The 15,729-nt window shown below is 38.5% G+C and overlaps 1 protein-coding gene across 4 annotated transcripts in view; it reads right to left on the reverse strand.

Moving 5' to 3' along the window:
• Positions 1-15,729, reverse strand: part of LOC131426143 (titin homolog) — a 204,438-nt gene that overhangs the window by 29,004 nt on the left and 159,705 nt on the right. For all 4 annotated transcript variants that reach the window (XM_058588602.1, XM_058588599.1, XM_058588601.1 and 1 more), the window contains one exon: positions 5,550-5,666. In XM_058588602.1, coding sequence (XP_058444585.1) covers positions 5,550-5,646 — 97 coding nt within the window. In that variant the 5' untranslated portion in view covers positions 5,647-5,666. The remainder of the gene's footprint in view (positions 1-5,549; positions 5,667-15,729) is intronic.

The following is a 15,729-nucleotide window of genomic DNA, read 5'->3' on the forward strand; positions in this document are numbered from 1 at the left end:
GGGTTTGTTGAACGAAAAAAAATGACATTCGGTTCAGCGGTCTGTGTCAAAATCGGCAAGCGAAGGTCCTGTCTTGGCCTCCCGTTGAACGATTGATTGGACGTTCATTGGACTTATGATCCAACGTATTGGACCAATGAAGGACCACCGTTGAACGTTTTTTTTTTTTTCTAAGAGGGACGGAACACCTTGCGATCCTAATACAAGAAAAAAAATGTTATTTATTTTCCGAGATTCGATTGTTCAAAACTAAGTACAAATAAACGAAAGTTGTTTCGTCTAAACTGTCAAACCAAATGAATAGCTTGTTGGATTTTTCCAGAGACAAGACCTGACAACTGCTGCTTTTTATTGAACAATCCTATCACGAGATAGCGGTGATTGTTTTGACATATCCCATGTATTTAGAAAAATTTTTGACAAATTTTTCAATTTACTTGAGTTTGAAAAAATGCAGATGGCAAAACCTTGCAAATATGGGTAAGAAAAACGATTATTCACGTGTTGTCATCAAACATATGATTTCAAATTGTTCTATGTATACTCTTGACAATCTCGGATGAAATTTGAAATTTTCAGTTCAAATACAGATTTGATTTAGATGATAAAACATGAGTAAACAGACTAGTCATAGAACTTTTGATCATAATTTATCAATTAATCTCAAAATCCTACCCAAAAATAATCAAATAATATCCCAGATATGAAAACAGTACCCAACCTCACTTCTTCGAATTTGGTATTTCATTTTACGATTTCTCCGTAAATATCAATCAAACATACCACGGAAAGTTATTGAATCCATAATTTTTGTACCAAATTTTCACACGTTTTTGTATGTTAGTATTCGATTCATAAGAAAAAAAAATAAAAACCCTGCATTTTTTTCGAATCTTCAAGCCAAATCTGAAAATGATCACCATCGCTTAGTTCAAAGCAAAGACATCATATTAACAAGATATCCAGCTCTCGCATTTCCCGAACAAATCATTGGCAACAACATTTTTTGCGAGCATGGCGCCCTCAGGCGAGTTCGCATCGAATCTCGTACACAGAAGTAGGGAAGAGAAATGTCAAATTCGTGCGCGCCAAAATAGCAGCACTGCGCACCCATACAATTAACATGATATGTTGAATGTGACACCGTGCGATGGCGTTGCTGAACTGAAGATTGATTTCGCTCCAAGCTGACAGGGTCTGTTCAAAGCCTGCCACTCGGGCAGCGCAGCGATCGCAAAAGAGTTGGTTGGATTCTTCAATTGACACAATGACGCTAAATTGAAATGTAGAGGCGCTTGTTAAAAAATGATACGTTCAGTAAGAGTTGTCAAATCGGTAGGACAATTTTTAATTACTGCACCTTTCTAACGATTCCTCATAAAAACGGGTAAACTAAAGTTTTTACTCTGAGATGGTAATATTAATCTTAATTTAGTGTACAAAAACTAATGTTTATTTAGAATAGAGCATTATACTTGTTTCAATACCATTTTTCAAATGCCCGCAAATAACAAATAAAGTATCCGAAAATAAAGGGTACTTGGTCGCTAAACATCCTAAGGATTGTATCGAAAAAAAGCTGTCCACACATTTGTGTTGTACGCATGTATTTTTGATGGTTTTTTATGCTCAGATCATAGCATGCTGTGCGTTTGGCTGTCAGCTTTCATTTGTTTACTTGTTTGTGCGGTTGAAATTCTGCGTTTTCAATTCATCAGACTAGTGTTAAAACCATCATTAATAAGTTTTGAGAACACTATTCTTTGAATGAGCTTCCAGGAGGCAGAGGCAGAAAACTCGGTTCTTCCAACCCGAAACTGGACCAGAAGGTTTTGGCCGGATTAAGCGTCGGCTCACGTAGCCAAAACCACTCTCAATTGGCTTGCGGAAAAGGGTATATATTTCGTTGAGAAAAATATCAATCCACCAAATTGCCCTCAGCTTCGACCCATCGAACGTTACTGGGCAATCGTGAAGAGGGTCTTCAAGAAGACTGGTAAGGCAGCTGCGAACATGCAGGAGTTCAAAAAAATTTAGGCTCAAGCGTCCAAAAAATGCGATGCAACACTTGTCCGGAACTTGATGAAGAGCGTTCGATCAAAAGTTCGAATGTTCGTGAAGAAATAACTTAAATTTCGTCGGTTTTCACTATGCACAAGTTTAACCTCATACAATAAAGGATCAATTTTTAGTTTAAATAAAATTTCGTTTTTTATCATAATTTGAAAGAAAATTTTGTGGATAGCTTATTTTCGATACAGCATTTGGCTTCTTTGCATTCGAGAAAAATGCTCCGAACAGTGTTCAATATCATAGAGAGTTTCGCAATTTGGACCTTCTGAATGATAGGAATAAGTCCGGTACAGCAGAAAGTTCCTAATCAAAATTGATTCAGTTTGGAATCAATCGGCACTGTGCGCAGTTAGAGCTTTTTTAAGATTACTTCTTTGTAAATCGAAGGTAAAAATCATCAGTTGAGGACAAATCTAGAATAATTTTAATATTCGCACCAAAACGAGAAAATTGCGTTCGAGAAAAATGCTCCTAACAGTGCTCAATATCGTAGAAAACACCACTTTCCAAAAGCCTGTAATGTATCCCGCGATTACATCATTCAGTTGCTGGTCGTTTGCGTGCGAGAAAAATTCTCTGAAAAGTGAACGGCAACAGAAACAATACATTCAATCGGCCCGAAAAAATAAAAAGCGATAATCCGAAATGAAGTAATCAACATCAAATTTCTTTATATTGTTATTTTTGCAATCGTTAAAACCGCTTTTTTGGAAAATGTGCAAACGAAATCACGTAAAAAGAAAAACCCTTAATAAAAATTACCTTTAGTATTGAATAGATCCGCACTGTGTGCAATTCTGCTGCAGGACGGACGGAAAAAGTGAAGCCTTCTGCACCAGGGAAAAACGAAGGATGTTGATCTACTTTGTTCATCGTTCCTATCGTTGGAATTGTTAAGATCACAGTGCGGCTTTCTAAGGACCATAAATGAAAGCATTTAATCCGATTTTCAATCAGAATAACTGTCGTCACATAAGCAAGTGGTAGATTTACTTTGTGCGCCGTTCGTCAAATGAGAGGCAATCGATTTGTTCGGAGTTTTGCTCGAGAAAAAAGTTGTCAACTGTGTTGAAAGTTGAAGAAATGGTAACCTTTGGTTGTTTTTTTTTTTTTAGAATCCAAAGCATTTTACAAAAACTGGGTGAAATTTTACTTGAGCTGGAGGATTTATTTTTAGAATAATGTACCAAAATAAATGTGCATATTTATGATCTGTTCCTTGTCGACAGCAGTCTTACGTCAATCTCGTGGTTATATCTCTAATATTATGTACTACAAATTTTTAAAATATTTTATTATGTGAAAACCAAAAGAAATGTATGTCGAATCAAACTCTTTTTTAGTTTGACAACAATTGCAATATGCCAATAATAAACAGTACATGTGAACAACACTTTTCACAAATAAAAACTAGAACTAATGTTAGAGAAATAGCTACGAACACTTGTTTAGCACGAAGCTCGCTGTACAAACAGTACACTAAACGGATTATTTTAATACGGATTTGCACTGAGCTGATTAAATTGTATAGTTCTTATACTGAAATATACCGTATAGCTCTTTGGGATTTATTTTGAATTTCTTCGATGTTCAATACTGATGATGGTATTTTTCTTGAAGGCGAAGCATCAGTTGAACAATGCTGGATATAGTTTCATTCATTTGACATGGATGCGCACTCGATGTGTTACGTACAAGAGGGTTATTTTTTTATAGTTTGAGTTATTTATAGTTATTTTCCCCTATTTAAACAACGTTTACGTGATAAACGTGATATTGGCAAATATCTTACTACCAAAATGAATATAGCAAAGAAAGACGTAGTCCAACGTCAAAACTGCAATCTAAAGGGTGATTTTTCAAGAGGTATAGGATTTAATTTTCGAAAAACCACAAAAAATTTGAGGAAATTGATGATATCTTTGTTGGAATCGATTGAACGATCGATATAATTCAATGTTTGAAGATGAATTCATGCAAATGTTGGCCGCGGCTTCGCCCATTCGCAAGGTCCAATTTTGACACATTCACTCCAACATGTTGACCGGTATTTCACGAATAATGCCACCGGCCCACACTCCACTCCAAACAGTGACTTTTTTAAAATGCATGAGCTGACTGGTCTTCACTCCGGATGCGGCTCTTTTGGCTTGTTGTCGTATCCATTCAACCAGGAATGAGCTTCGTCACTGAACAGTATTTTTCTATAAAAAAAAAAGTAGATCTTCCTTCAACTTTGCCAGCGCCCATTCATGATTAAATTTGATGGATCAAACGACGAATCATGATTAAATTATAGACCAAACTGAACAATTTTGACAATGACACAAGGAACGATTCACACGCTTAGAAAAAGTTACTCAGAGTTTGAGTACTAGTTACTCATTTTCAAATGATACATGGAAACGTCAAAAATTGAGTAGTTACCATCAATAATAATGAGTAACTCTTACTCTAAATTTGAGTTTATCGCAAAAACACGTTTTTATGTTACTATTGGCAAGATCAGTCTAAAAGTTGGAATAACCATTTGTAGCAACAGGTTCTATTTTTTGTTAGTAAGATCGCGTATTTCAAGAGTGAGTTGCTTAACACAAATGGTGTTGTGTCTGCAAAAACCACAATTTTTAGACTGTCCTCTTGGTTGTGCCATCGACGCAGTTTTTGTGTCCAGAAGGGATCCGCACTGTGTTTCAGAATGGAAACAAATATGCTCAAGTGTGTCATTTATGAGGAACAAATGTCTGATTGATGTCTGAGCAGTACTGACATGTATGTTAAGCTACGATTGACACACTACTCCAAGCGATCGCCACTTGATATGATATCTCGAAGTTAGAAATCAATTGTAAACGGAATAATAAATAAACACAGTATGATTATTTTATGTATTGCGTGTCAATTACTTCATATTTGAATACAATACAAATGAAAAAAGAGCAATTTTACGCAAATTTGGTACATGTGGAATAAAATTTCATTCAGAATTTAACTGATTACTCTATTTTTGGCACATAGCAAATAAAGCATTACTCAGTATATGAGTAGTTTTTACCCAAAAATCGTGGAAGTGGAAGAACTCAAATTTGAGCAACTAAGGAGTTACTCTAAATTAGAGTTGTTCCACTTTTTCTATAGATGAGTGAGATCTTACTCATTTTTGAGTAACTATTTTTAAGCGTGCACGAGTGATCTGTCAATAACAGTGTTGCCAAAAAGTTACCACCAAAAATATCACATTTATACAGTAAAATGCAGTGAAAAGTATGTAGGTTTACAGAAAAATCTATAAATAAAAACCCTGTTTTTGAGATGTAAAAGGGATATTTTTTTGAGTTGAGTGGAACTGTACCAAATCGTACACAGCGTATTGGCACGGCGCGTCATTTTATCTGATTGTCACTGAAGCCCTAACAAGTTTGCTTAATGCGACGAAATTTCTTTTCGAATGATAGGCACTTGCACTAGTAACTTACCAGCATTGATGTGTGACGTCACGGCCAGCAGTGTGACTACTATTAGAAAGGTTCCTATCGATTCGAGCCCCTTGAGGCTCGAACTCCTGTTGATCATGGCGACTGTTTCCTTATGCCCTGAAAGAGAAAAGAAAAAGCGAAAATTACTATCGAGGTCAACATCTTCCGGGGTGGTAATTGGTTGGTGTGGTGGTATATGAAAAGAGTCGGTAAGAGGGTAGGAACAGCTGATATGAGCCTCTAATAATATAGTAAACCGTGAGGTCCCTCGACGTCACCGACTGAGCTGACGTGGGACCAAAGTGACTTCAACCGATGCGCAAACGACGAACCGGCCATGCTGCTAATGGGATCGATTAGCCGCAGTAAAAGAGACGGAACGAATCGGGTTCAATCGGTGAAATGTTTCCGCCCCGTGTTCGCTATCCACCCATCCGTCGGTCGGCAGCGGCTTGACCTAGAATTGATTAACAAATTATCGGCTGCCCCTCGTTGATTGATTGGTTGATTAGTTGTTGGAGTTTTTAAGAAAGGGGGAGAATTGGAAGCTGGCGAAAATCCGCAGTCATCAGAGATGTGCAGATGAAGAAAGTAAAACCACATTTCGGTCAGATTGGAAACAAATGGCTGCCGCTGTGTGTTGGGGTTTTAGAGCTAAATGATACTTTCACTTGGTGGTTGACGCATCGAGGGGGGCTCTAAGTTACGACAGGCTCTTCAGTTTGGCTTATTAACGAACCGCCATAGGCGCACCGAAGAGAGGATCACTCATCATCCGTTGCGGCTGTTTTCCCAGCAATCACCATTATCGACATCCATCCATCGACAGCCCAAATCTTCCCGCATGCGATCGTGTGTGTGCGAGTGTATTCAATGTATGTATGCGTGCGTTGATTGCATTGACTTACTTTTTATTTCGCTACGCAGAAAATCTCGCACTCTGGTCCTGAGCCGCACTGCAAACGGACGGGTGGTGGAGTAGTTTTTCGAGATTTCCCTCACCCCTCCCAAAACAGCGACGAGGGGTGCCAGGCATATGAGTGCTGTTCACTGTTCGAAATTTATGTCAGTGTTTCTTTCTTTAAGTGGCATATTATTGTTATTATTACTGTAAAAACTGGTTCTTTTCAGTGTGCAATTTTTACTTCTTCATGCTACAGCTTTCGCGCTTCCGAGACTTGTCGAGTTCCAGTCCCAAAGCGAGAGCTGGTCAACGTCAGCTACTTACAATAACAACAACAACAACTACTACTACTACTACTACTACTGCCACTGCTTCTTCTGCTCTATATTTATTGCCGCATTCTGCATTCCGCAAAAGGATCGCTCCTCCTGGGACCGGTTTTCGGTCAAGCTTGTAGCCTGTCGCAGCAAAATGTGTGCGCGGTGTGGTTCAAGATCATGGTCAACACCGCTGAGGATCCCTTCTTGCAACGCAGAGATCGTCGCTCTCGGTCTTGGCTATGTGGGACACTGGCGGACGTTGTCTTTGCCGTTTGTCGTTGCGTAACATTTCGGGTTTACTGTTTTACACTGACCTGACAAGTGTATCTTGGATGTGGGCAGCTTGTTCTGATTATCAAGTGCTGATAGGTGAGCTACGTAGATTTCAGATAGTGCTCACGCTTATTAACATGAGAGAAACCGGAATGTTGTTTCCCTCCGGGGATTTATGCTTCCGTGATGAATCAAAACATCTAGTGTAGGATCAGCAGTGTGCCGGTACTTGAAATTGAGCAGTGGTTTTGGAGCGATTGACTTAATTGGAACAATGCAAATTGGGACTTGAAGAGCCACTTGAATTGACATAACGAATCATAATACGGATGATTTGATTTATCTGAGTAGGCCTTGAGTCATGAAATCCTAATCTTCCTAGAAGTTTGCGATTTTGGTAAACATCAATTACTAGTTACTGAGTCACTGCGCAAATCGGTTGGTCAAAGTTTCGGGATGAAATTTTAATGGAGCATATAGTCCACCTTTCGTAACTAGATTTCACTTCATCGAAACCTCAACAAATCGAAAAATGGGGAATCTCTCAAAAAGTGTGTTCAATACAATCAGGATTGATTGTTTTGCGTTTAGCGTGTACCCTAAACTAAAATATAATAACAGAATGCCACTCCTAGCATGGCTAAAACTCTTTTGGAGGCACTCGTCGGATTGCTTAAGCATACATTTTTTGAAGAATTTATATTTTTACGCATACTTCCTAACAAATTACAAACTTTGCTTTGGCAACGCAAAACTCTTGCCACGGTAACTGTAATAAGTCCACCTTAGAGTAAGTCTTGGTATTCATCACGGCCCACCTTGGCTTCTTGAACCATTGCTGGTGTTGTTCCTTGGTGTGGATTTTATTTACCGTGTTTTGTTTGGATGATGGACTCTGCGATTTTTCAGAACGACTTCAATAGAGCATCCTGCTGATCCATTTCATTCACGAAACATACCATCAACATAGCAAATCAGCATTAGAATAATTATTCAAACTAGTCTGCAAATAACTTTGCCGATTTGTTTTGTGCGCTGTTTATTTTTCCATGCCTATCCTGGCATCCTAAAAAAGTAATCCTTTTGGGGGATCACACATTAAAAACAAACGTGAATAACGGCTTAAGATATTTAGAACCAATGGTATTGAACCAAGTATAATACTCCATTCTAAATAAACGTTAGTTTTCGCCCAATTAATTAGGATCAAATTAACCACCTCAGAGTAGAAACTATTTCTTTCATTTCTACTATGATTTTTCAAATGAATTTGTCCGGTTTTTATAAGAAATCGTTAAAAAGCTTTTTCCTACCGATTTGACAGCTCTTCCTCTAAAGTATCATCCCTAAACAAGCAGCGCCTCTACATCTCATTTTAGCGTCATTGTGCCAATAAATAAATTAACTCACTACAAAAGGGCCCAACTGCAAATGAAAGCCTTTCTATTTTCTCTTTTTCTTGCGATTTTCACAGAGCAATAAATTAATCCGGTAGTTCTGTCTGCAGTTACCAAGTATGTCCTGATGGCAGCAATTTCTCTATAAAGTATGACACGCAAAACTGACTTGACGAGCAAACAAAAAAAGGCGCGACATTTTCAAATATCTGTGAATTTTGACGAAAGTCTGCGAAAAGCCCGATTATCAAAAGTCTGCACAACAAAAAATGTCTTCAGCACTTAGAGTGTCTATAACCAGAGTGACGACATCTCATCCGTAATTTTGGCAACAATTCAAAACATTCCATTAGCTTTACATTACAATTGACAGGTCGTTTGCTCGTTTGGAACTGGGAGCTGTCATTCCAAACGAACAGCTGTCGCCACTCTGATTATAGTCACTCCCCACTTAGAAAAAAACGTTCAACGGTGGTCCTTCATTGGTCCAATACGTTGGATCATTGGTCCAATGAGAGTCCAATCAATCGTTCAACGGGAGTCCAACACGGGACCTTCGTTTGCCGATTTTGAAACAGACCGTTGAACCGAATGCCATTTTTTTGGTTCAACAAACCCGGCAGACAGAGGTCCATTGTTGAGCCATTTTTAACATGAGGAGTTGGAGCCCCGTTGGACTAGTTTTACTTCAGAATTTCTGAAGTTTTTTCCACTTATTTGTTTAAACTAACAATACATACCTGCACAATACTTCTACTTCACGTAGAATAACAACAAATTTTCTTTCTATGGAACGGTAACACTTAATTTTCACACTATTTTTGCAAGAGAAAAAACAACAACAAACCGTTCCAGCAAATTGAACGAATATTTCGTATAATATGTCGTTCAACAAGCGCTCAAAGACCAACAAAATTGAACGGTCTGCTGAGAGGGTCTATTCAGCACTATGTACGAAATCTGCAGATTTACAGACAAATCTGCAGATCTGGCATCTCTGGTCAACTTTGACATGACACGATAAATCTCGACAAACATTAGAAAAGGTCCTTAGTGCAAATGTCAGTTTCTCTCTGTTTACTTTCTCTTTCAATTATTACGCCATATTTCTGTATTTTCCAACAAATTCTGAGCTGCAGATCGAAAGTTGATGATTTCAGTCATTATTCAATGTGAAGTGTTAGAAAGAGGGATTGCAGATATGACCGTAACAATCGAAAGAGAACGAAAACAAAGAGAAACTGTCATTTGCACTTGAGACCTTTTCTAATTTTCATCGAGAAATATTTTAATTCCTGGAGAGCCGGAAACACTGGTTTTATACAATCGATTGGCCTTCTAACGACATTTCGACATGTAGATGGTGCTATTGTACAAACGATGATGTTTTCGAATGAAGCTGTCAAAATACATAGGAATGTTTATTCTCCAGTGAATTGTTTATTTATTTGCAGTTGTAATTCGTATAATCAAAGAATATTCTGTTGTAATTAGGGAAAAAACATTGATTTGTATCAATTAGAATTTCAAACAATATTTTTCATATTCCGCTTGAGAAGTTTTTTGCTTTCAGAATGCCCTACAGATTGATAATATTGACTTTACTTGTTGACACCGTTCTGAAATAATTGGTCTGGCCGTTTATTCGACCCAAGTAGTTGTTTAAACCTTTAATTTCGATTACGAAAATTGATGACATGACCTCACTTAGCATCAATATCTAAAAAAAAGTTTAGTATTGAAGATATTAAAGGCTTACTTTTTATGCAAAAGTTTTACCCATTCCGTAGGTTTGTTTAAAGAAAAATCACTTTATTAGTAACTATTTCCGCATTTAATACTAGATTCCTATATTGCTTTATGTGATAATTTGTTAACATCATCGTTTTCTTGGTCCACAAAGTGAAACATAGAAGGCGTTTTTTGATTTGAGTTTTGCGTTTGAAAGCTAATTGATTTTCAGATTTGTGTATTTATCATAAATAAGTTTTGATAGAAGAACTGGCAAACGGCAACAAACCAAGCAGATTGTGTAGAAAAAAAGGAAGTGAACAAAACCTCAATTTATTCAATGTTTTTCTCACTTATTGTACTAAAAGACTGGCAGACCACTCGGCATCTTAAGGGCATATTCAGTAGTGTTTTAGTTCTAGATGCATAATTTATGCCAGTTACGAAATTTAAATCTGAATTTTATAACAAGGAAAACTGGCAGCCCCAGCAGTGTTTTACTCGTGTTTCAAATATACAAAAAATAGAACGGCACCGTAGACCAGTTTTAAATTTGACAGAAGAACTGGTCGAATAAATAAAACTAGAACGGCTTGCTGGGGATACGTTTGTTCCAGTTTCTGTTCTATTATAGATCTTTCATATAGAACTTTTAACTGCTGAATTTGCTTTAAAGCTAAGGCAGTTTGCAGGCAGAAAGACTGGCAGAGCTGTTTTAAATCGGGTCAATAAAAACCCGATCTAGAAACGCCAATGAGAAACTATGTATTCTTGCATTCTAAAATTCCATAAGAATATTCCAAGAATGAATAGGCACTGAACTTCAAGAAGTACTTTTTTCACTTAAATGCGAGAGAACTTATGCCTTGAATAAATTTAACTCAAATCCATACTCAAACATTGACATTTTGTTCCAGTGTATGAACTTGAGTAATCGCAACTCAAACCATGAGTTCCCTCTCAGCAGGCCGTTCTGTTTTGTTGGTTGTTGAGCGCTTGTTGAACGACAAACTGGACGAAATATTCGTTCAGTTTGCTGGAACGGTTTGTTGTTTTTTCTTTTGCAAAAATAGTGTGAAAATTAGATGTTACCTTTATATAGAAAGAATTTTTTTGTTATTCTACGTGAAGTAGAAGTATGTAGTATTAGTTTAAAAAAAAAAAGAAAAAAAACTTCGGAAATTCTCCAGTAAAACTAGTCCAACGGGACCTCTGTCCGCCGGGTTTGTTGAACGAAAAATATTGCATTCGGTTCAACGGTCTGTTTCAAAATTGGCAAACGAAGGTCCTGTGTTGGCCTCCCGTTGAATGATTGATTGGACTTTCATTGGAGCAACGATCCAACGTATTGGGCCACCATTGAACGTTATGTTCGAAGAATGTGCATGCTTTCGAGTAGGGTTAGTTTTGATAACGACAAAAAAATTGCTCGACTGCCATATTTCAACAAACATAATTTAACTCTAATAATAATTCCTAACAATATTCAAACATGATCAAACATTTTTTACAATTCTCATCGAACCACTTGAAACTTACCTTTGACGGAACAGAATTCTACCACAAACAAATTTCCAGACATGACAGTCACAATCTTTTTTTGGCGCACATCTACGGTCCTCCGTGAAACTGGCACCAATGGTGATAAATTGGTTGCACTGCTGAGTTCCCATCATCGCATTCATAATGCAAATGTCAAACCGTGAGAACCCTTTCGATACGTTAGCTCATTTGTATATTTTGAGATTTCATGGCACACTTTGGTCGAAATGATAACAATGCAATTAATCTCGCGCTCCACCAAGCGGTGAGTGCGGTCATTTTAGAAGGTACCGGGAACGGACCAGATTTTTTTTAAATATTTGTAAGCACATACATGTCTTTATTATTTATCTTTGATTCTACCCTCATAACTACAGTGAGAAAATCGAGGCCTGCTAAGTGTTTCAAATAAATGTCGATTGTATTTACCTCTACGATCAAGTTTTCCAACATGTTCACACTTGCACACGTTTTCAAAGCAATATTACTCACTCTTTGACATTTGAATTAAATAAGCAGAAATTAGTTACAATTGTTCACTTGAGAGTAGAATCGAACTAGCGTGTAAGTGTGTGTACACCAGAGATGCCAGATATTTTAATAGGAAATCTGTATTACTCTCTATAAAAAATCTGTATTTATCTGTATTCACTAACAAAATTAAATTTCAACAATAAAATGATGTTAAAAGATGTTATTCCTACACATTATGGCTGTAGAATGGTAGATTCAATGAGACCAAGACTTTGCTTCTCGTCACTGCAATCAAATACTAATAGAATGCTCATACGAAAAAGTTTTTATTTTGCTTCTTGGGAGATTCGGAAATCTGTATCAAATCTTTTACTAGACTATTTTTTACTCAATTTCGAATTGTTTTGATTATTTTGTTGTCAAAACAAAATAAGGCAAACCACCGTTCAAAGAGCATTTCATTCATTGAACTAAAATTATACAAATCGCATTGAACCGGAAATCTAATTGATAGAACACAACAGGGTAGTAGAAATAAATTACCGGAGAATAGACATACCTCACTTTTCACCATATTTTAGCATGCGCACTATAGAAACTATAGTGATTTGTGAGTAGTAGAGGAGGGGAGGGGGGGGGGGGCGTGTTAAGAATTGCCTTTTTTTGGGAACGGCAATCTTCGGTGGGACCTTTCTTTTGCACACTTTTTGGTGGTGAAATCGATGAATCGTCTTTTTCTCGCTAATTTGAATCCCCCTATTTTGCAATGAGGTAGACACAGGTGGGGCAAACATAACTTTTTTGTGTTAGTGAAATTAACTCAGCAAGCCAAGTAAAATTAAAAACCACGTCAGTTTCGTCTTAAACGAGCAAGCGACCTGTTCAATTCATTGTTATTGAACCAGTTGAGTTAAATAGCTCAAGGAACTGCTAACATTTGTTCACTCTTCTTACAGGCACTTCAAACTACTTAGATTTATTTTCCCAAATAAAAGGTTATTGAACAAAACCCCGAAGTTAGTTGGAAAGTACTCTAAATATGATAGTTTTAAAGTTCCTTGTTCGGTAACGCTGGACCAGCTAAGTAACTTTCTTCTGAACTTCATATCTTTCAAATCAAATTGTGAGCTTTCGATTAATATTTGAGACTTTGAGCAAATTTATATAATGGCTTCGTAATAATCGACAGTGAAAGTACAAAAAGACAAGCAGATTGACCCTTTTGAATGATGTGAGTTAAGTCTGCAGTCCTCCTCTAACGTGCTACCGACTTAAAAATCGAGTTTTTCGCAGACTTTCGTCAAAATTTACAGACTTTTGAAATGGCCTATAAAGTGAAATGAAAGCCCGCAGACATTTTTTCGGATTCACAGACTTTAGCAACCTTGCCTGAAGATATTAGAAATGTTTACCTTGCATCTCTGGTAATAGGTGATTCTTAGTGACCAAAACAAGTGCATGGCTAGTGCCACAGTCCTACTGACTTTGAGAATCTTTCCTGGCCATGGTTCGAACTTACGACATGTTATCTAGTGTCTTACCTTAATTATTGATACGAACCGTAAAAACGTAACGTAAATCCCAATTTCTGTCGAAATAATTGATCAAAGTTCGTTGACAGCTCTGATTAAACACTGAAACTCATTCGAGCATATCGCAACATAACAGAAACCTAACCTCAATCGAGATGGCCAATGTTTACAAGACGAGATTCGATTGCCATTAGGCAGCGTTCCTTCACCGGATATTCCTAAAAGTTTTCAAGTTACCGATCTTCACACGACAGCTACTAAAAACTGTACGCCTTTTTGTATGTATCTTTGAAAAGGAGGGGGGAGAAAAATGAGTTCATACGTCACTTGAAAGACGTCCATCAGCGCTCCAGTTCGGAAAAAAAGGAAATCCCAAACGTCTAACCGCTCTTCTGTAAGAGACCTATGATTATCAAATTATGCTAATCACAACCATTCATCCCATATGTCGGTATGATGCTACCACGAAATTAAAAAAAACGCAGCAGAAAGTAAGGAACTCTGGGGGCCCATTATTTACTCGATTTCTAAATGGATCAAACGATCGCTCTCGCTCTGTCTCTCTTTTATTCCCATTCTTAATTGTAAATCGTTCAACTTAACCTTTCGGTGCGGCTATTTGGGCTCTGCAAATCGATGCTGATGAGCAATTCTGAAGAGATGTTGCCCGATAATTACCGACTTTGGCAGGCAGGAAAATCCCGTAGGCTAGCACTGCAAGCAGTAACGAGTGCACCGCAGCTATGTATGCGCGGAAAATTATAGGTTCCCTCGTGGAGGTTCCTCGAACCACCACCACCACCATCCGACGATGACGACGATCGATGGCGACTTGCACCCAAAGCTCTTGGAGTAAGATTAGTTCTTTTTTTTTGCAACACACTCACACAGTGCAGATCACGAGAGAAAAAAAACCTTATACCACTTATTAAATTTATAACCGCGTTTCCTCTGGCACTTTCTGGCGATAGAGGCCTCGGTACCTCCGCCCTGGGAGGAAGCCTCGGATTATCGCACGGAGAATGTGCACACGCATCAATATGCAAGCAACTCTGATCTACAAAACCCGGAGCCCGGAGGCCTCATCCATCCAGAGAAACTTGTTCGCCTCAATCTGCCGCCACCGCTGCTGTGAGAAGACTCGGGATCTCACCACCGTAGGTAGGTACCCTCGGTTCTGAAGCAACGGTAACTAAATACTCTAATTTAACGGCACTTTACCCCTCCTGTACGGCCTCCTCGGTTTCGTACCGAACAAACACCGACAGCCTGGACCACTCACACAGACGTGTGCGCGCGTGCAGAGGCGAAAACAGCCAGAGAAAAGAAAAGCCCAAGTGACCAATCGTCAGCGGAAGAAGTGTAGTAACGACTGGAAAACGAGAGCAGAAGTAGAAGTAGAAAAATAAACCGATGAGGTGCCCGATGGTGAGACGCCACGGCTAATCGAATGCGAATCGAATGCCGCGTCGATCGACGGTTGTCATCGGATGGTGGCCTTGATCGAGCAGGATTATCGGACTCTGGGGGCTGTCATCAGCAGTCAAGGTCATTGTCAACGTTGCCTCCGGATCAAAAACCTTCTCCGAGTCGAACATCAGTTCTTCGTAAAGATTTGAAGTTTACTCGGGGGTCATAACCGATCATAACCGACCAAAGGAAATGCTCCGGTTATTGCACCGAACCCTCCCTTCTGTGTACTTCGTTGGCTCCGGCCAGTAATGGTGATCGATTTTTGCGTTTCCAACCATTTCGAAGGTTACCTACTGTACTTATGCTAATAAGATAGCCGATCGGTCGAAAGGTTATTGCTACTATCCCGCCGTACTTGACTCCTAAATTAGCGGCAAAGACCCAGATTCCGAACGCCGTTCCGAACCACGGCCGGAAAGAAGAAAAGTCAAGTGAAAAACTCGGCGGTCCCGCCGCCAAGCTAGCTCGGGTCCGTGGAGTGTGTATTTTGGATAATTTTAGGTAATTTGCATTGGAGAGCTTGTAACGATTTCG

This window comes from Malaya genurostris, chromosome 1 (genome assembly GCF_030247185.1).
Source record: "Malaya genurostris strain Urasoe2022 chromosome 1, Malgen_1.1, whole genome shotgun sequence".
In the NCBI taxonomy this organism is placed as follows: domain Eukaryota; kingdom Metazoa; phylum Arthropoda; class Insecta; order Diptera; family Culicidae; genus Malaya; species Malaya genurostris.